This window comes from Gambusia affinis, linkage group LG09 (genome assembly GCF_019740435.1).
Source record: "Gambusia affinis linkage group LG09, SWU_Gaff_1.0, whole genome shotgun sequence".
NCBI classification, from domain to species: Eukaryota; Metazoa; Chordata; class Actinopteri; order Cyprinodontiformes; family Poeciliidae; genus Gambusia; species Gambusia affinis.
Window position 1 is genome coordinate 17298841 of NC_057876.1, and position 22356 is coordinate 17321196.

At 41.7% G+C, this 22356-nt stretch overlaps 2 protein-coding genes across 3 annotated transcripts in view; one reads left to right on the top strand and one right to left on the bottom strand.

The window, feature by feature from the left end:
- macrod1 (mono-ADP ribosylhydrolase 1) overlaps positions 1-22356 on the bottom strand; it is a 184709-nt gene that overhangs the window by 82689 nt on the left and 79664 nt on the right. For both annotated transcript variants that reach the window (XM_044126987.1, XM_044126988.1), the window contains exon 4: positions 1062-1091. In XM_044126987.1, coding sequence (XP_043982922.1) covers positions 1062-1091 — 30 coding nt within the window. The remainder of the gene's footprint in view (positions 1-1061; positions 1092-22356) is intronic.
- The window catches only part of flrt1b (fibronectin leucine rich transmembrane protein 1b), a 56148-nt gene continuing 55256 nt past the window's right edge, over positions 21465-22356 (top strand). The window contains exon 1 of the mRNA XM_044126985.1: positions 21465-21585. The gene's annotated coding sequence lies outside the window, so the exon portion shown is untranslated. The remainder of the gene's footprint in view (positions 21586-22356) is intronic.

The following is a 22356-nucleotide window of genomic DNA, read 5'->3' on the forward strand; positions in this document are numbered from 1 at the left end:
ATTTGGCCAATGATCTGAAACATCTGACTGTGTAAAAAAAAAAAAAAAAACTGTAAGAGGCCAGCACTGTACATTGACCTTAATGCAGCAGTCAGATGAATACACAATAATCAACTGCTCTCCATAAACCATCTGTCTCTGCAAATCCACCAGAGACCAGAGGACAACATCAAACACTGCCGGACGTCTCGAGGTACTTCACTGCTTGCGTGGGTGACGTGATGGGAGATGAGCGGGCTGCCCCTTCTGAGGCATCGAGTTGGTTGTAAAGAGTCAGGGTGGAGCCTTAGTGTGCATGAAGATGCTGAGGACTTCAATGGATCATTTTTAGCCAAGCAAAGCCACTGTTATTAGCTGATAAAGGAACACAGAGAGGCAGGCATGCTGGTGTGTCCCAAATAGTTCACCACGGCGGCTGGGAACACATGCAGGAACACACAGAAACTAATTGGAAGGGTAAAAATGGCAGCATGGTGGAGCGTGCGGGAGGGTCTGAGAGGCTGAAGCTGTTTGAGTGAACAAAGGCAAAGAAAACAACCACAGGCAAATGCTCACTCCTCAAATTTGCAAACCCCCACGTACACGCGAGCACACAGGCAGGCTGTGTAAACGGTGTGTGTGTCCTTAGCGTATGCAGCCACTGCATTAGTAGTGTAGATTTATTACAAATATTGATTAACCACGGACGACTCAACATCACACTTGCGTTGCAAAGCACTGAGTCAACAATACGTAGAAAAATGACTGTTTATATCCGCAGCACTCACACAACAATAAATTATGAACTATTGACTTTGCACCTGTGTGCACCAACATGGAGGGAGAAAACGAGCAGACAGGCGCACGCTGAGCAGCATGCAAAGGCACCATGAAGACCTGCCACAACAAAGACCTGCCTGTTACCAAACACAAAGAAAAATTCACACCAAAACACCCACTACTGGAGCCACCGGATTAAGAGAGGTTTATTCCTAAAATAAATCTTCTGGCCGTGATTTATGGTGGTATCTTTGCATTCAGTTCATGCTAGACAATAAATAGTCAGACAGGTTGGTACTCACCTCCACCTCCTCCGAGCAGGCTCTTATTGGCTGAAACAGAGAAGAAGAAAAGAGCTTTTCAACATGACTGATCTATGCAGAGTGTAATGGGTTTAACCTTATGACACTGATTTTGATATAAACCAACAAAAACACATTCAGATTAGAGGATTTGGTGCTAATGCTTGTGTCTGCAGCTTGTTGCTGGATTCATCGTATCCCAAAACTGTAAGCTAAAGGGCACATAACCTAATTTTATCAATGTTTTTACAGCATTATTTCCATTGTTTTTCTCGAAAATACCCGCTTACAATGAAAACCCATCAAACATACATCATCTCTGCTTTTTAATAAAAAGAAAAAAAAATCTTTTTTTATAATCTGAAAGGAAATTCACAGATTAACAGCAGCAAAAGTGAAGCACACAAATGCAGACATTATGAAACAATAAAGTAAAAAAATACCCTCTGAATTAACAACAACAATGAAAAAACAACATAATACAAAGTGAAACCCCGTTGGAATAAAGTGTGCTTGTTCAAACTCTTTACCAACTTTTTTAAATAACTTTGGCGTTTTTAGATGCTTGCAATATTTTCTTTTTTCAAACAAAAATGAAATTAATCCACAAAAAACAGGGTCAAACTTATTACAGTAGTCCTCTTAATGCTCCCAGCCCTTTCTGGATGTTTATTTTGGTGCCTGCAGGCATTGGCTGTAGTTTTTGACAAGCTTCTGACAACCCGGAGGAATCCCAGATCGTTCTTCAGCCAAATTATTTGATAACTTTCTGGCAAGAACCTTCATCTTCACTTCACCCCAGATTTGGCTATAAAGCTTCGAGTCAGTCAAAACTCTATTGTTCTCTGTCTATGAACTCCTTGGCTTCAAGTTTTTCCTCATTTGTTCTGTGCGGATCTGCTTGAACCTTGTAGAAACCTTTTTTTTTTTTTTTATCCTGCGCCCTCTTGGCAAATAAGTCTAAGCCGAATTTTTGCTTTGCTTGATGTTTCCTCCTCCTCCCCCAAAAACTGTTTTACCTTTATGAGCTTTGGGCATCACAATGTTAAAACCAATGGTCAGTAAAAAGTTTTAGTTGAAAAATTGTAATTAATAACAATGAATCATATTTGTATTTAAAACTATATAGAATAAGCAACATTTTCAATTCAAAAACCCTTTTTGCTGCTAAATTGCTGAATAAATGACAGAGTTTGGGACATCTGTACCTGCTTGCAGCATGTTCTGCATTGTAGGGTTGAATAGCTTTGGTGATAAGCCAACTCCTGATTGCACAAGTTACACAGAACAAAAGTGATTCCAGCATCACATCAGATCAACTTTTAATCCCCAGTGTGACAGGATGGTTTTATTGTCCATTGCTGTTTGTGGATGTCGCCTGTGTGTCTGATTTACAGGTGTACCAGAAACGCACAAATGTAAAAACAAAAAAATTTGTTTAATTGACTTAAACTTTTAATGTGTAATTTAATGAATCATTTATGTACAACAGGGCAACAAAACTCAAGGACAAACAAACCTACCAATGAACCACATGTATATTAAACCTTTAGACACATTTTGTTCTTGTTCAGTTGAACCCAAATAAAAACCTAAAACTAACTGCTTAAAATTGAGACGCTTTGTGTTTTAGCAACATTAAGGTCATTCAAAAGTATCTCTTTTGCACCTTATTTAACAACAAATAATGTCAGATATTAGGACTGCACAGAAACAAAAGTAGGGGTCATTTTGCAGTCTTCCAAAAACAAATAAGAAAGAAATTAGAAGTGGTTTAAAATCCTGTCAAGGTACTGTAATTGACAGCAGCAACATCTTTTCGCTTTTATTTTCTGTATTATTGGTCAAAGAAAACTGCTAAAAAGAGTCTTAATAGGATCATTTGTGGGCCCTTTTTTTTGTTTGTTTAATGATTAACAGTATTTGGAAAAATATTCCTGAAACGGTGCATCTGATGGCAGAAGTTCAACAATGAAACCTCAGTTTGACTTTTAGCATTTATTCTAAAATGAAAGGAAAGAGGGGAAGAGGCTCATGCTGCCATGCTGGAAACATTAACATGACCCAAGGATGCATAGTCATGAGCGAGCTTTACACGGCATAGTTCTTGTTAACGACAGACAGATAGTACATGCGTCATGTCGCCTTGGCTGATGCTGCCCTATTGATTTGGTTTATCACAGAATGTACCAGGAAATATGTGCAGCTGGTCACAGAATTGAAAAGAGGAAGATGCAGCTCTTACATAATCATGTCAGCAGGTTTTCTTATTTTATATGAAAAAATATACATCTGGTACGCTTCAGACTTATTTGTTCTTGATGGTTTAATGAACTTGGACCTTTAATGTGTTCAGGTTAGTTTATGTTTACACCTTATTCCTGGAATTTTCCTGTGTTACCTGTGTTTTAACACCACAGTCAAATGTTTGCTCTACTGATCGATAAATCAATAACTGCTAGTTTCAGCTTAGAGAATGATAGTTCAGAAAATTACAGGAAATTTAAACATTAGACATTGTTAAGGAATTTTTAAATTAACCCCTCAAGCTTTTGTATTTTTTTAAATGACAGCAGCTTGACTTGATTTTTTTTTAAATTTGTCATAGAACTACAAATATCAGTGATTTTTTTTATTATTTTATCTGACAAATCAATTCTACCATTTTCTTCATCTCTACCAAGTTTATTGTACATCCAGACAATAAACTCAAACAATTTTAAAATATGCTTAAGCTCAGTCAGACTGGATGGAAACGTCTTTGATTTGAAGCTGTCCATTGCAACTCTGGTTGGATGTTTATCACCTGACCTACCTACGAGTGTTTTGGTCTTTTGCAACTACTAACTGGTTTACTTCCAGAGCTGCCCAATATTTAGCTGAATGAATGACTTTATTGTCAATGTACACTAAAAACACAATTAAATCAAGAGCCTCTCTCCCACTACCTTGTATCTCCATGGGGATGATGTGTTCAGGGAGAACAGATTCAGTTTTCTGTCACGAATAGAATTTTTCTTATAAGCCAAAAAGTCAAATTTTGGTCTAATCTGACAACTAGATTGAGTCCTTGTGTATACTAAAACATTTTTTGACAAATTGTAATAGTCTTCCAAATATTTTATCCAAGCTATCTTACTCCCAGCATCGGTATTGAGATGGTAACTATAATTTCAGAAACTGCCGCTCTACATAAATACAATTATTTTCTTCATCTCTAGTGCCAAACCCAACTAATCCTTTGTCTTTAATTCCCAAAAATATAAAATTAGTCCAAACTTTTACATTCGGGAAGAAAAAATGCAAAGCTTTTGCACCAGATTTATGCAACTGAATCTCAAGTTTCTCCACATTATCACAGGTCTGTAACATGTTTCAGGATTTCTCATCAGGATTAGCGCTCATCGCTCCAATCTCTTTCACAGCTCTCTGTAGCACCAGTTTATAGCATATCGCCGAGTTAATTTAATACATGTGCCATTTCTGGTGCCGCCACCCTGATTTGATAGGTAGAATAAGAACCAGCAGGTTCTAAATCTTATCAAGGAGAACACAGAGGCACAGCACATTATTAGAGGCTAACTCCACTGCCCACGAAGCTAATGAATAAACTCATGCTGAGTCTCCAGTCCTAAGGATTACAAACAATTCAGAGGGAAGAAAAAGAGACAAAATGGCTTGATTTTCCTTTTAGTCGTGGAAGTCCCTCTTAACACAGCTTTTCTTACAAATAACAAAAAGGTGACTGCAGCTTGAACATAATAACATAATGAGCTTGTTTAACAGACTGAATTAATGCTTGTAGCTTAGCTGGCCAGCGTGTCTCCAATCATTACCCTTCCCTACTTGTATCATGTCACTGAACAGCTTTAAAAGTGTAAACTGATGGCAGGGTGATAAGTCTGGCTGTGGCTGCTTTCAACATATGCGATACCCAAGTGTTTTCTCACACGCATAACCAAAAAAACGTGTGGAGTCAGCAACAGAAGCCCAGGGACATCTGCAGTGACTTCAGTTAACTCAAACCTAACCAAAAACTCATTAAAAAATCACGTTTTTCTGGGGATGGTTCCTGGTGTTTTTGCATCACATCCTCACTGATGTGACCATGTTAGCATAATCTGATAAGCACATAATCTCACTGCGAGAGGCGGTTAGAGAGATGTGTCAGAAAACACAGGGGACATCCCTCATTTTAGATACCACTTGCCAGCAGGCACTGAGCCAGCTGAGACTGTGTGTTGTGTCAGGAAACTTGGTTTTAAGGCGGGAGGAAGAGGAGCTAAATCTACACGTGTCTGAAGATTATTCAAACTGTGCTGCCTCATTACCAGTAAATAACTTGTTTTCTGCCTTAAAACTTATTTTAATTCTTAATGCGGGCTACAGATTGACGTTTCATTTACAAAAGATAAATATCTCAGCACTTGTTTAAAATATGCAGAAATAATGCTGCACAACTAGAGTTGCTAGATAGAAAGAATAAAAATGCATTACTTTACGGCTATAAAGGCTGAAAATGGCAGATTTTACAATCAGAAATGTGAATTTGTGGGCTGAACATCATCACTGTGTTGTGTTTGCAACCAAAGTCAACATTATATTTACCAAACATTACACCAAAGCCAAGGTCATATCTGAGCAAGAATAACACTATGCTGCACTGTCCCAGGTGTTAAACACTATTATATAACCATAACAGGTATTTTAACTTAATTAAATTTCTACAGGGAAATTGTTTAATGAGATCATTTGGCTCATGAGGAGCCCAGATGTAATATAGAGCATTAGGAAAACGAAGTACACCTACAGAGGCAATAACATAAGGTACTCATTTTCTGCCTCTCACCAGGTTGTGGATTTTTCTGGCCCATTTTGCTGTGAAGCAGTGTTTGAGTTCATTGAGTTTTTCAGACAATCATTTCTGCACTGCTTTTCTTCAGTTCCCACAACGACATCTTTATATCTTCTCAGGCACTCTGCTGTTGACTTACTGTTAGTTTTGGGATCTTGGTAATGTCCAAACATATAAAATCAAGTTTTGACCAAACTTTACTGACAGATGGACTCATATTTGACTCTGGAATATTTTGGTCCATCCAAGACCGAATGGGTATGAAGAAGTGTTTGTGGTGATTTGTTGTGTTTGGTTTGGTTTGAAACATGTATTAAGAGTTACGGCTCTACTTAAATGTCATATTCCTAAATGATATTCTTTCTCTCATTTTGTTTCTCTCATTTTTATCCAAACAGTGTCACATTTGATAATGTGCTAACACACACCTGTATGTGCCAAGGTAGACAATTGCCAAATGTTCTGATTTTACACAAATGCTTAAACTGATGATATTTAATTAGTAGGTACATGCCTCTTCTTTCCTCCCATGGAAGCAGCAAGAATATACTTAATTTGCCCAATGAGTACTGACAGTCAAGGAGATTAGGTTTTCTCTCTGCTTTTAAATATGGGCGTTTAACACTGAGATCTGAGGTAATTAAGAAGCTAGTTTTTCTTAGGTGAAAGGGTTTTGGCACTTCCACAGCAGATTTACTGGACTTTCCAACTTCTAAGTTGGGAAAATTATCAGGCTCTCCCCTAGGTGTAACACTTCTGAGTAGAAAAGTCTTAAGTTACTTACTAACCCTGACCCAATAAACTAATTTGGCAACCACACATTTAAAACGTGAGGAAAGCTGCAGTAGTGAGGTATGTATTTGCATATCTACTCTAAAGCTCTTGCTATGAAGGGAAGCATTTTTGATCCATTCTTTACAGGTAGTAAACCCTAAAGAACTTAATGAGGAGCTGGTGCTGAACTGTTTTCTTTGACTTTAGTATGTTATTATATGAGCTTAAATTTTGTAGAATCTTGTACATTATTGTTTTCACTGCTTATGCTGGTTTATCACAGATGTCTCTTTTTGGGGGCTAACTGCCTAGCTTGACTCTGATTGGCTTAGAAGCGTTTTAATCTGCATATAGACACATCGTTAGATCTGTAACAAGCTGACAAAGGTATGAAGTGAAAGGTGTTTTTTTTTAAATCGTGTTAAAATATTTGTGTAATTTTTGGTGTGCTGGTTGTTTCCAATTTTTGTGACTCTAAGGTTTGGATTTCAGCTAATCTGATATACAGAAACCAAAACGCTATACTGGTTCAATGCATTAATAGCTGAGAAATGCATTATTGTTGGCTTATACTGGTAATAAACTGGTCACTGAACGCAATGATTAGTAAATCCTACTGGTTTTCTGACATGCATTTGGAACTGGGTTATTTAAGGTCAAAAGTCATCCCAAGATCAGAGCTGTGACTGCTGAGGAGAATGAAACTCTTGCTGTTTTACAGCCTGGGAATAAATACTAAATAAAGGTATGTAACATTTAGTGCAGAGAGATAAAATGCAGGACTGCAAAGCTGCTGAATAAAAATAATCTTATGAAAGAGATGCAGATAAAGGCAAAAAACCCTCCATCAATATATGCTGCAAGGCAACCACTATGACGAGAGGCTGAGTTTAGACCACTTGGATGAAAACACCTTTGACAGCTGAGTCCCAGTTTCACACCTGGGCAGCTGGGTCTGTGTGCATGTCATTTCCTTACTCCCTTCGCCACCTTTCATGTCTGTTTGAACAGCAACAATCTATTAAAGGAGCCAAAATACAAGGAGAAAACCTTCACAGCAATAAAACTGTAGGGCTCTGAGCTGAACATGTGGATTCCTGTTCCAATACTCTGAAAAAGTATTCACTCCCTTGCAGATTTCTTTTGTTATTTGGTTTTTTATCACATGTTTCAGTTAATCAAGGCAATTTTAAAAATCAGACTAAAGTAACCAGAGTAAATACAAATGAGTTCACTAATCACACAAACCAACCTGGCCTTATCTGAAAAGTAATTACCAACCCTGTTAAATCATTATTATTATTTTTTTTGTTGTTGTTGTTTTAAGCCGAGTTAAAATAAACCAGCCAGACCCAGGCCTGATTACTGTCAAATCAGTAATAAATAAATTAAACAAAAAGTGTAAAGCAAAATAAAGAAGGCTTTAAGATCACAGAAACACCATGTTACATCCAGATTTAGAGAACGTTGGTGGAAGCGGGAGGACGGGCTGCTTTACTGCTTCAGTTCAATTCAATTCAGGTGGCCCAGTCAAAGTCTGGACCTAGATTTAACTGAAATGTTGTGATATGACCCAAAATAAACCATTCATGCTCTAAGTGGTTACAATGTAGATGGATAAAAAATAGGTTTTGCAATACATCCTTAGGTTTAAGGGGAAATTACTACTTCAAATTGTGATCAGATTATTTCTTTGAGAAAATGAAAGCTACCATTTGAAAAATGCTTTTAGTATTTAATCAGGTTATGTTTTTATGGCATAAAAATTTGGCTTTTCAGCTGAAATATTTAAGTGACAAAATAGCAGAAGGAATCTGTATGTTTTTTACATAATGTAAAAATTACAATATGTGTAATACATACCATTGTGAAATGTATTTATTTAAACTAGTATTTCTATACAACTTAAAATATGTTGTAAGCTATAAATATTTTAATTAGGTCCTTAAAGTAGATGTGAGGAAAATGTGAGCACTTTTAGGAATAAGTCAAATGAAAGTATTTTTTATGTTCTTAGCCACATGGAAGAAGAAAAATGCTGTCAGTTAGATTTTCAGTTTCAAGACTGCAGCACCCTGAGGTGAGAGAACCACTGCTGCAAAACCCAAGTTGCAGTTATGAGCTTTGCTGGTGATCAGTACAGGTGTAAAAGCTTAAAGTATGATGCTCAAGAGTTATTTACCACATCCTCTTGGAAGGCAGGAGTGTAAGAGTGTGTATTGGGTATTAGGGTGATGTACTGTTTAAAAAACTTTATTTTACATGAGAAACACATCATGCTCAATGAAGAAATGTGATGCTATGAGCCCGTTTCTCTACCAAAGGCCTTGGGGAACATTGGTGGAGTCCATGGCATCATTGACATTCAGAAATACCAGGACATTTCCAACAAAAAGCTGATGCTTTCTGCTAGCAAACTGAAAACGGGTGCTTAGGTCTGTCATCAAGACCAAAGGAGACGCTCATATCAAGACAGAAACGCTTAACCAGACTTAAACGAGTTTATTTCCAAGAGCCAAATCCTACAGAAAAAGTGTGGGGTGATCTGAATGGAGGAGAGCATAAGACGGTTCATACATCTGGATTATTAATAGACGCTGTACAAGGTGGCATGTTTAGAAATTCCTACTCCCCAGGCTTATAACCAGTGATAAGAGAAAACCAATCGCAATCCTCTTGGCAAAACTGGGCTTTGCAAAGTATTGACAGCAGGGGAGCCATTAAATTTGCCACTAGTGATTTTCTTAAAATACTAATTTCTCAAGAGAAGTGTTTCTATTATTTTTTTTTACTCAACTGAATAAATGTCCTCAAATTAAAGGCTAGATTTCTCTAAAATTCTCTGTGAGAAGATGCTTCTGTGTAAAACGTCACATTTATTTTAAGATTTATTACATGTCTTCACCAGAGATGCCAACAAATCTGTCTGCAAATATCTATTAAACAAAATACTGATCATATATCGGTTTGGACATTATCATACTTACTGTTTTACTTAAATTGATGTCGATAATTGACAGGCTTTATCAAGTTTTGAACAAATTTCCAATTTCACAGCTCATAAAATCTCTCACTCCACATGTGGAGAGAAAGCACACCCAGAGATGAGAAATGAGATTTTTTTGTGTCTAATATCTCTGCAGTACAGTCACTCAGACTGAATTATTCTGTGACTGGTATTAAATGAGAGCAGCGGCTCTCTCACAATGTGAGAATGTGTTTTTTTCCCCTACTTTTGTGCTCTGTGCCCTGGCAATTACAGAGAATGTAAGTTCAACTTATATTATCCTCCATCTCGTTAAGAGTTCAGAAGGCCCATAAAGGGACAGATATTCTTTTAGTACAAAGGCTAATGTATAAATATGACAGGTTTTGTGACTGCTGCCTTAGGATTTTCCAAGGTTCTCATGAAGGCCTCCTTTTGATTTCTCAAAGACCTGAAAACAAAATCTGATGGGTGATATTTTACTCTGAAATGTTTTGTCTGCTCTTCAGGGCCGCTGATGAGAGCAAATGATGTCATGATTAGAAACACCACCTTAGAAATGAAGCTACATACACTTAAACAGACACAACCACTTCACAGTGCACTTTTACACAGATTTAACAATAAGTTGTGTTATTTTGTCTTTTTTTACGGTGTCAAATCTTACATGGTTGGAGGAAAGAGCAAGGAGTGGCACATTGTGCTGTAGGAATAAAAACAACAAAGACTTACAAAATAAGACTGGGTTCTTGGACAGACGTCAAGAAAGCAGCCTGATGACACCATAGGGAGGCTGTGACTGCTGTAAGCGCTGCTGCCTGATATGGCTGGACAGAACAAAGTCTGACCTATTTAGTCTGAAGCTTGCTGAACACTTAAAGGAAAATTCAGGCCTTTTTTCCACTTCTTGGCCACAAACATTTCTAAAAATGTGATGGTATAAAAGGGAGCAGTGAAAGTAGTAAAGTAGGGATGCAAATTAATGGTTTTTAATTAATTAATGAATGAATTAAAAGTTTACTGATCTTAATCGACTAATGATTAATTGATAAGCGGCCATTTTCTTATTATCCTAAATTTTCCCTTCTGCTGTATAAGCAGTATTCAATTGCCTTAATGTCTTTGTGAACTTTTTTAAGTTAAACTGAGATGCAACCATGCATGCAGTTTTAAGCCAAAGCCTCAACCTGCTGCTTAATGTCTGAAATCATGGTAAAATCTAAATAAAATCAAAAATCTTGTTCATTTGAAGAACTATTTTCTAGATCCCTATAGGTGCAATCTTTATTTATTTTTCAATCATGAAGTACGAGCAGAGCTGGAATATCCAAACATCACGCTGTTCTGCTGCGAGACGGGTTCTGTGCGCCAGAGATGAATGTGTTTTGTTGCCAAATGTTGGACATCAACCTTCGGAAAAAAGCAATGGACTTTGTGAAGATGTTAGCTGAAGATTAAGGCAGAGCATCAGTTTCCTCAGTGAAACTAAAAGGCCAATCAAAGTGGAAGAAGCCATTATTTCAGTAGCAACATAAAAATGCCAGACTGGGCACTCAGGGACAAAGACTTTTACGTTTGGAGGCATGTCCTGTGTTCTCATCAAACTATAATTGAAGTGTTCGGACATAACGGCCATTGTTATATTTGGACGAAAAAGGGGGAAGCTTGAACATCATGCCAGTTTTTAAGTATGGGAGTGGAGGAACAAACAATATGTGGAAATGAATCAACATCTCAAGACATCCTCACTCCGTCACTCCAGTTCAGGAGGAACAGGACAAATTTCCTGCAAACTATTGTGAGACGCTTGTTAGGTGATACACAAAACGCTTGACCCAAATTATACAACTAAAAAAGGCAGTGTTTCTAAATACAAGAAAAAATGGGCATAAGAAAAAATTTGTGCAAACTTCTGAATTTGAAGAAAGTAATATAACTATTTAATTATTGTGGCATGTGGCAAATAGAAAGATTTTGGTCATGCTAACTGAACAAAAACAAGAGAATTTTAGTCAGATTGAAAGTCTAAAAAATAATGAATATTTTAACTTGAAAGAATAAAAAAACAAAAAGCAAGATGAGTCACTTCCATCATTACTGTAGGTGTGGTAGCACCATTATAACGTTAAAAATAAGGCTCAAGGTGGTTTCTTTTGCTTTTTTAAACGGTTTAAAGACATTTTCACTAACAAGCTCAGAATATCATGTTCTAAAGAGAATAATGAGATTTAGAAAAGTGTGCGCATGCATATCTTAACGAAAAGTTTCCTTTATGAATCAAAGTCAGATGGAAATGAGCACCTGTGGATCAGGCTGACACTTTGCCCTCTACTTCCCCACACGCAACACCAAACGTTCACTTTGTGCATGTTGGAGCATACAAAAGAACCTGCTGATCCTTAGCTCTGGATGATGAATCAAGACCAGGAAATGAAAGCCAGAACCCAGAGGTTGTTGTGTGGGAGGAAATGTTCACACTGATGGATGCATGTTTGCATGCGAGTCTTTCATTTACAGTATTCAGTGCAGCAGGATTTTCTCTAATACACGTTTGAAATTAAACAAGCAAAATCAAACTCATGCGTACAAATCACAAAAATGTTTAAACAAATTTGAGCTTGTCAGTGATCAAGGTGGGTTTTTTTAAATAACGGACATTATATTAACAAATTACTATTTCAATATTATTATAGGAACTATTTATTCCTTATCTTTATTTCCTTGAATTTTGTTTGAATTTATTCTTAGTTAACTTTATACTTTGGTTATTTACAAGGTTTACTTGTCGGTTAATATTTGTTTTATTTTATTTAATCTATGTTTCCTATACGTAAAGGGACTAGTGCAGGACCAGCAAGGACTGGTTTGGCTCTATGGTTTGAGGAATTAAAAAATGTGTTTATTGCTGTTGCAATATTTAACCAAACGACAGTGAACCTCCAACTATCAATGTATTCTCAAATTCACCTGTTTTTGGATCTTTCTTTTGGAACATAACCACAAAGTATTCATAGAAAATTAATCTATCCACTAATTAGTTTTGTATAACACGTAAAATATTCAAACAGAAAAGCAGCTCGGGTAGCTGAAATGAAGCCTGGGCGCAAATTCAAACTGGAAGACTCTTTAGCCCCACCTGGCTCGTCCTATCGGAGCATCCCGCCCATCACCGCTGTCCTATCAACGCTGGACCAAGCCACGTCACGTCCAATCGCCTTCCAAGGCCCAGCTGAAAAGGACCTCCATCCATGGCGTCTTCCGCATCCCAACCGCGCTCAACCTGTTCAGCCGCACGCCTCAGCTCTCGGTCAAATATCTCACCAGACCTCTTTTCAGAGCGACTGCTCGCCCCCGCACCTCTCATGTCCGTCATAAAGCCGCTTAGCCGCGTGCTCGGCCGCTTCTTTCCCTCAGACGCTCCCCAGATGGAAGAGAATCCCTGGACCTCATTCATTCCAAGCAGCTTCTCCCGCCGCTTTCTCGCTGACTGGGATCCACCGTCACCTGCTCCAGCGCTACCCACTTCACGGCCTTGGCCGGCTCGCCAGGTCTCGCCGCACCGACCTACGCCAACAACTTCACATACTTCCATTATAGCGCTATCAGCCCGGTCATCCGCTCCTTCCGTCGGATTTCCCACGCCACGCCCGCCTCGGGCCTTCCAGGTAAGACGTATCCTCACATATCTCATCCATGTTTCGCAATGTTAGGAAACGTAGGACTTTTTTCTTAGTCCATCTCCCTCCCGAACTTGCAAGCCTTATTCGCATGCGTCACCCAGGCTGCGCTTTAAATGCTTCAGAGCTTTACCGAATAAATGCATAAATAAATCAGTAACTAGTAGCATCCCTCCCAGCGGCGACAAAGCGGACCGCCGACTGCGTTTCTTCAGCGCCCGGCACCTAGTAGTAGCCTCTGTCATTTCGCAGGCATCAAGCCCCACATACTCCTCCCCGAACTTTAGTACGCCCGCACCAGACATTCAGCTCCGCTTCTCGGTCCGTCTCAAGTCAGCGGCCGTGCCCCTCCACATTCATTTGCAAAGCGGTATTATTCAGCCACCCAGCTACGTAGAGCCGTTCATGGGTTGTCATGGTTACCGCATTAATTTCTCTGTTTCAACATGTGCCTTCAGAGTCTCTGTGTCCCTCTCCCCTTGATTTGCCCCAGGTGCTCTCATTCCCTGATTACCCCGTGCTTTGTACCATGTCTGAGTCCCTGTCCTTCTGTTCGTAGCTGTCGCTCGTCACGTCTCGGTCCATCAGTTCACCCCGCTCCTACCCGTCTTGAGCCCTGGTTTCCACTCGGCAGTGCTGCCTGGGATTTAGGATAATCTGGACTACCAGACTATAAATTTCTCCAAACATCATCGTTTTACTGCTACTCGGTTCCTTGCACCGCCTCACCACCCGCCACTACAGTTCATGACGCCGTTCGCGTTGTAAAAGCGAGGTGACTGCATGGACTCAAGCCGTAAATTATAGCTCTAGTCTAACTGTGCTCCTAGTCTCAGTAGTCAGTCATATGCGCTGTAGAATGTGAAGCCGGCTAATAATCCCCCAGGTCACATCGGTACCAATCAGCTCAGAGCTTCTCCAATCGGTAACCAAGTCATCACGCCAGGGCCATCATCGCATCATCGTTTCTCATCAAATTTTTGCTTAGAGTCCCATTCACTACCCATCAAAGGTAACTTTAAATAGAAGGTGATGTCGCATTAACCTCAAAGGATAAGCGTCCGGTTGAGCTTCAGTAATTTTCCCTGTTACATAATGCAAAAGGCTAATCGATACCTCACGTTTCATCACAGTCGTGCTGTTCCGAGTGAACTAGAAGACCTTAACGATCTGGCAGCGGTTTTCACCAGGCTAGTTATCAAATATCCCCTTTTCTTAACTTAGGTTTTTTAGGATTGGCTAAGTTGCTTCTGGGTTTCTCCTTGGCGTTAGAAGCTTAACTGCTTCCCCCCAGGCCTAGCGGTACGGTGAGCTTGTAGGGTATTGCCTGCCCAGAGAAAGCAGTGCCCCTCCCCTCCCTCTGAACCGGAAGCCGTCTGTCCCCACCCCAGAAGTGCCAATCTTGCACTCTTTCATACATAGGGGCTCGCGCTTTTCACATATCCGTGTCTCCCCGTCACTTTCACAGTTAAAACCGTTTTATTCATTAAATGTTGCAACCTGTATCCCGAGCTGCCTTCAAACGCAACTTGAACACCGAGACGCTTGCCGGGTTTATGCAACAGTGAAGGAGACCTGCCGCCGCCGTGCTGAGCCATGCATGTGCATTAGTCATAAAAAATACAGAACTCTGCTAAGTTTTCCCCCAATTAACCAACTGAGTCGAGTAATACTGCCAGATGCCGGTAATCACAGAAAACATGCCCAGATAACATTACAGCACCCTAAGCATGTTAACAGTAGCCTGCGGTTACCGAGTCGTTTCCCACGTTCGGCTACGTAGATTCATTTTGCCCCTCAATTAGTCTTTGCCATCCGATAGCTCGGCGTTCTCCACCAACAGTAAATTGCCTCGCATGCTGTCATTACAAGCTCATGCCCCTGCTGGCACTTCTAGGCTTCATCTCTCATCAAAATAAATAAATCGTCTGAATTCGCACGTTATCCCCAGGCCATCCTGTCCTCTTGCTTTCCCAGGTTTCACTCTCGCCCATTCGTTCCAGTCCCTCTTCCGAGCCAATATCCTCTCCCCACGGGGTGAATCAGCACCTTCTTGTCGCCGGAGTCCCGTGATCGCATTTCCTCTCTAATTTTCCCATTCTTTCCAGCCGTTGAATCCCCATGCAGCCGGTTTGCTCCGCCTCCATTTTCAACAGCACGAGTCCTCAGTTTTCTGCGAAACCCGTTCCACCCTGTAACCTGTTTCTCGAGGGGTTTTTTCTGCAAAGCGTCCCTACATCCCAGCTCTCTGCCATAAGCTATCATGTTCGACCCACAAGCCGAACCGCCACTATTTTCATCGTTATCACTCACCCTAAGCAATTCTATTGCTATTCATCAATTTAATCACGTCCGCTTATCGCAGATCCAACCTTCATCTATCAACATCCTGCCATTCGAACACGCTCTCTTCAACAGCTGGCCTTCATCTACCAGCATCCCGCCTTCTAAACCCTTGCTAATAAGCATCTCTCCCAGACTTCGTTCGTCCAGCTATTAGAGAGAGGAAAAAAAAAAAAAAAAAAAAAAAAAAAAATCATTTACGTCAAACAGTCATCCACGTTTGCACTGTAGTTTTATACCCTATATTTCCTCAGTGTCTCAGCCTCATTTCCTGCCCCAATCTTCGCTTCATGCTCAGCCATCGTTCCAAGCCCCTGCATTCTCGCAACCATAGGATCATAATTTTATACGACAGCATTCAATTCTTAAGATCACGTTTCACCAGTATTCAAGGTACCCTCTCGACCTTATGGCAACAGCTCTGTAGTCATCTCCAGCATTCTCTTCTTATAATTATATCTCGTAACTTCTCAGCTTCCCTCAGTGCCTCACAAGCACTGCGCAATTACCTGGTGGTGGTTGGTCAACCTCATGCAAATGCATGCTCTCATCCAGCAAATGTTATGCTCATTGTTGAGAAAAATGATTATTTTGTGCTTAATACAGTTAATCTTACGGCATGAGTAAAAGGTAGATTGAACATTCTTATTCCTAACAAATTTCTTAATTTTGAACAGGTTTGTGGTAAGTATCATGGGTAAAAGATATTTCGAACATTCTTATTCTGAACAAATTTCTTAATTTTGAACAGGTTTGTGGTAAGTATTCAAAAGTTTTGTTGTTAATTCATACGCTTCTTTGTATGGGATTAAACACTGTAATTCTGTGACGTCATCACGCAATTGTTTTCTTCCTTAACATCATCTTTCTCCTTTGTCCTTCACACCCCCATCTTAAGTTCCATTCCAGGATGTTCCCATAGCTCACTCATATCCTTTAATGTCCCCTGCGAGTCTAACCATAGTTCTAGCATCTCATCTCCAGTAGCAGGCAGTTATCTGGAGCAACCCAGGTTGGAGATACAGCCTTTGGATCAAACTCTAGGGAGTTCTCATGCCGAGCTCACACTGGCATCGTCCACACTCAGAGTTTGTGTGGGGGAATAAAGTTGCCTCCCCTGACTCACTGAAGTATGCAGCATGCCGAGGAAGTGTTTCCATCAGTAACGTCACCTGGTATTGACTTCCTAAAGTCCCAGCCCGTAAACCTCAAGTTAGTGTAGCTTCCCGGCCTATTCTCATTTCCCCAGTCTCTAACTCCCAGCTTCGGCCCCAGCCGCAGCTTCATTTTGGGGGATATTATTCTAATTGGCAACACTATGTCATAGCATCACTCAGCGGCAACCCCAGCTGGCCAATATCTGCCTGCATTCAGTCATTTCACGCAAGGCGGCGTCCCCGGCTGGCCTCCATCTACAAGCATTCAGTCATTTCAAGCATAGCGGCATCCCGGCTGGCCTCCATCTACAAGCATTCAGTTATTTCAAGCATAGTGGCATCCCCTGGCTGGCCTCCATCTACCAGCATTCAGTCATTTCACGCACAGCGCCGCCCCCAGCTAGCCTTCACCTACCAGCATTCAGTCATTTCACGCATAGCGGCATCCCCGGCTGGCCTCCATCTACCAGCATTCAGTCATTTCACGCACAGCGCTGCCCCCAGCTAGCCTTCACCTACCAGCATTCAGTCATTTCACGCATAGCGGCATCCCCGGCTGGCCTCCATCTACCAGCATTCAGTCATTTCACGCATAGCGGCATCCCGGCTGGCCTCCATCTACAAGCATTCAGTTATTTCAAGCATAGTGGCATCCCCTGGCTGGCCTCCATCTACCAGCATTCAGTTATTTCACGCACTGGCGCCGCCCCAGCTAGCCTTCACTTACCAGCATTCAGTCATTTCACGCATAGCGGCACCCCCGGCTGGCCTCCATCTACCAGCATTCAGTCATTTCACGCATAGCGGCATCCCGGCTGGCCTCCATCTACAAGCATTCAGTTATTTCAAGCATAGTGGCATCCCCTGGCTGGCCTCCATCTACCAGCATTCAGTTATTTCAGCGGCATCCCGGCTGGCCTCTATCTACCAGCATTCAGTAATTACACGCACCCCGCAGCCCCCAGCTAGCCTTCACCTACCAGCATTCAGTCATTTCACGCACAGCGCCGCCCCCAGCTAGCCTTCACCTACCAGCATTCAGTCATTTCACGCATAGCGGCATCCCCGGCTGGCCTCCATCTACCAGCATTCAGTCATTTCACGCATAGCGGCATCCCCAGCTAGCCTTCACCTACCAGCATTCAGTCATATCACGCATAGCGGCATCCCCGGCTGGCCTCCATCTACCAGCATTCAGTCATTTCACGCTCAGCGCAGCCCCCAGCTAGCCTTCACCTACCAGCATTCAGTCATTTCACGCATAGCGGCATCCCCCCAGCTAGCCTTCACCTACCAGCATTCAGTCATTTCACGCATAGCGGCATCCCCGGCTGGCCTCCATCTACCAGCATTCAGTTATTTCACGCACAGCGCCGCCCCCAGCTAGCCTTCACCTACCCGCACGCCGCTATTTTATGCCGCAACGCTCCCCTTTCTGACTCTCGCTTACCAGTAACAAACCCCTTTATGCTTCACCGCATTCTCAGCCCTCCGATTACGACATTTATCCCTCGGCCTCGGCCCCGGCCTCAGCCTCCCCTTTTGGGGGGATGACATTCCTATCCTACATCGGGAATGCTCATCCGAGCTTATTGCAATTCACAGCTTGATGACCACAGCCGGGGCCCGAGCGCCAAAGAACTTTAAATTCATTTCTGTCAATAAACCTTTTTAATCGCTGTTCATTTTCTCTGTCTGAGTCTCTCCAGATTGAAATGAAGCCTGGGCGCAAATTCAAACTGGAAGACTCTTTAGCCCCACCTGGCTCGTCCTATCGGAGCATCCCGCCCATCACCGCTGTCCTATCAACGCTGGACCAAGCCACGTCACGTCCAATCGCCTTCCAAGGCCCAGCTGAAAAGGACCTCCATCCATGGCGTCTTCCGCATCCCAACCGCGCTCAACCCTCCTCCACCCCTTCTCCACCTTCCCTCGCCCAGATCCTCAAGCTCGCATCCTTCTCCGACCTCCACCACCAGGGCCGGGTCCCGGGGGGATGACATTCCTATCCTACATCGGGAATGCTCATCCGAGCTTATTGCAATTCACAGCTTGATGACCACAGCCGGGGCCCGAGCGCCAAAGAACTTTAAATTCATTTCTGTCAATAAACCTTTTTAATCGCTGTTCATTTTCTCTGTCTGAGTCTCTCCAGATTGAAATCCCTACGTATGATGTTAGCTGACAGTATTGGCTGCAGTTTCAAAGCATCGATCCAGAAGCATCACTCCTTTCTCTGGGCGGTGATTGGTGAAATCCTAAAAGTGAAGATAAGGAAGACTGTAGATATCGGTGTCAGAGGTAATGCTAATATGGTTTCCACTATGCATATTTGGCATATTAACGTATGTTTGGTGTTTTTGGAGATGCAAAGACTCATGGATTTCAAATATTCATGGTCTGTAGCCTCTGCAAATACGGGGGTTCTACGTGATACTATTTTCTAATACCTAAAACCTAATAATATTTTAAACAACTGTCAAGTACAGTAGTGGTAGCATCATGCTGCCCACAAAGTGGGTCAATTGATGGAGGAAGACATTGCTATGAGTTAGAAACTTAGAAACTGTCCCAACAGGAAAATGGTCCCAAACACACATCAACACTGGTTTTGAACCAAGCAAGACTTCATCAACCAATCAAATGATATCAATGAATTCAAATGAGGTCGACCAAAACAACTGAGAACAGTGGTCAAATATTGAGCCAGATTCTATTTTTTATTGTTTATTTGAATGGGAGCAAGTGTTAAGTACAAGCAAATACTCAACACTAACATTTGTATCCTTCACTAATTTGCAGTGCACGACTCCAGATGGGCTGTGAATAACATAAACAATTTAAAAGACAGCAATTTTTAAGATAAATCTTTAAAATGATCTTAAAACAGACCACATTGACATAAGCTCCATCACAGAACCAATTGCATAACTTCCAGTCTGGAAGTTATGCAATTATTTCTTGGTGGCAACATCTAGATTGTATCAGTGCAGTTGTAATGAGTTTTTGTACATATATAATTGGGCTAATGTGTATATTTTGGACCCTGTGGAGATTGGAGAATATTCCCTGAAGTTGTATGTTGTATTGTAATACTACAATGGCAAAAAGGACAGCTCAAATGAAGCTTCAGAATGCCAAAAATAATTAAGACATCCATCCCATGACAAATGCATGTACACTGTATTTGTAGCTAGTCTTAAGTGCAAATTGGACAGGCGCTTCAAGGGGTGACTGAACCGAGACAGGAGGAGGTGAAACAGGGGAAAAAAATTTATTCATACACACATTCTTTTCATGTCGTCAGACACTCCATAAAAATCTGAGCCTGTCTGTTGCAAATATGAGCCGTTTTACTCTGTCACACAAGAGTGACTTTTGCTATTACATTAAAGCTGTTTGGTGAATGCCAGCCATGGTGCTCTCATTCAATTTTGGTAAACTCGCAAGCACTCCAGTGCATTATCACACTTTCAGCTCAAATCTAAGAGTAAAAAGAGCCTAAGTTGAAAAATCACCCAAGTTCCCTTCCTAATGCTCTTCTCCACTTTACCTCAGTGTGATGTAAAGCGGATCACTCTCTTAACGTTGAATTGAATGCTTTGCCGTCCTATGGTGTACTAGTACTGGGTACATTATCATATCCATAGTTGACTGCCTAGGAGGTTAAAAAAGCTTTCACAACATCCTGCCTCATAGAAGGTGAACTAACTCCATGTTCTACCTTTACCTTTCCTGTCACAAAAACCATTATAATTAAATCCCCCATGCAATAATTATTCATAGGATTATAAAATTATTAAGATTGTCTCCTGCAGGGTACAATAGACCTTTGATAAATGTGCAATGATCCTATTTAATGCTGCTGCTCTCTGTGCAGATACATAGGTGCTTGAGACAGAACCAGTATCCAAGCCCTGTGGGGGAACAAAGGCATCAAAGCAACTAAGATACTCCATGTGCATGCACAATCACGCAGGGACAGAGACGAAGCCCCACACACACAGGAGGGCGCGAAAGCTAAGATGTGTGTGCCCAAACACTGCGCTCGCCTGCAGTCACACATGTACACGCACATACAAATGCAGCCAGCCACGGTTCAGTGTTTGGGTAACCATGGGGACAGTGAAGCCGAAGGTTTGTTACTGAAACCTAGTTAATTAGAGAGAGGCAGAATAATGCCGATACTCAAGGGAAAGTGTTTCGCCATCTGTTAATACCCACAAGCACCCTCTGCCCGGTTGCGCGCAGAGGAAGAAGCCGGCCGCCGTTGCTGGTGCACGACAAACATCTTCTCCCACGGCGCACCGGTATGTGGAGGCCAACAGTTTCTTCTTCTTACTGGTATTAGATGACTAATTGGAATAGCTAATACTGAGTCGCTAAATAAAGCAGGCTTGCATCTGCTGCTGACATACACCAATTATCGAGTGGGGAAGGAGATCAGGGTGATAAGTTATACAACTACATCCAGAGAGAAAAAAGGGGCGAGATGGAAGGAGGGATGGTAAGTTGACACGGAGGAGGAGGAGGAGGAGAGAGCGAGGTGTCGGGGGACGGAGGAAGGGCTCCGAAAGGGAGGGGTGATGGAGGTTGAGTGAGTGAGTGAGTGTTAGAGGCAGAGACGAAGTGAAAGAGACTTGATGTTGGAGAAGAGAGAGATGCGGGACTAAATCTGCCGGAAACGTAGAGAAAAACAACAGGATGGAGTGCGCTTCGTCTTTTTAAGGAGGTAAGTGATGAAACTAAAGGGGGAGACGGACCCGTTGAAGAAGGGGAGCAGATTGATGGATCAGTGGAAGAGCAGGAGCTGAATGCTGAAAACCCGGGCAGACAGAGGAGGAGAAGTTGGCTATGAGAGGAAACCCAGATAAGATATGAGCTCTCAGCTGGTTTTGGCACAGCCTAAAAACTAGTGTTTATTCACCTGCATGTGCGGGGGGGTGCATGTGTGTGTGTGTGTGTGTGTGCGTGTGCGTGCGTGTGTGTGTGTATGCGTGCGTGTGTGTGTGTGTGTGCCTCTCAGTGGATTATGTTAGGAGACAGGAGTAATGATGATGATGACGGAAACGGGCAACAATCTACTTTACATTCAGCTGTGTTGTACCAGTCTTCCGTCTGTGCTTTCCCTGTCGCTCCATCTTATTTTTCTTCCCTTCTCCTCGCTCTCGGAGCCCACCCCACCACTTCCACCCCTCCACCAGCCCCTGCAATTCCCCCAGGCCCTCAGAGCAACCTGTTTGTGTATTCCTCCCTCTCAAGCTCCCCTCTCCATCCTCTGCCCACTTGTCCTAACCACCATTACACCTCTTTCAGTCATTTAATTTCTAGCTATCATTCATTTGGTCCACTCGAGAATCTGAATCAATTTGCCACTGTCCTCATGTCAAAAAGGACAAAGCTGCTTATAGGATAAATTAACTAATAGTGCAAAGGCTCTACCTGACGTAAGAGATTGATTACAGAGCGATTAGATAAGAAATGACTTTTTAAAAGCAGAGGA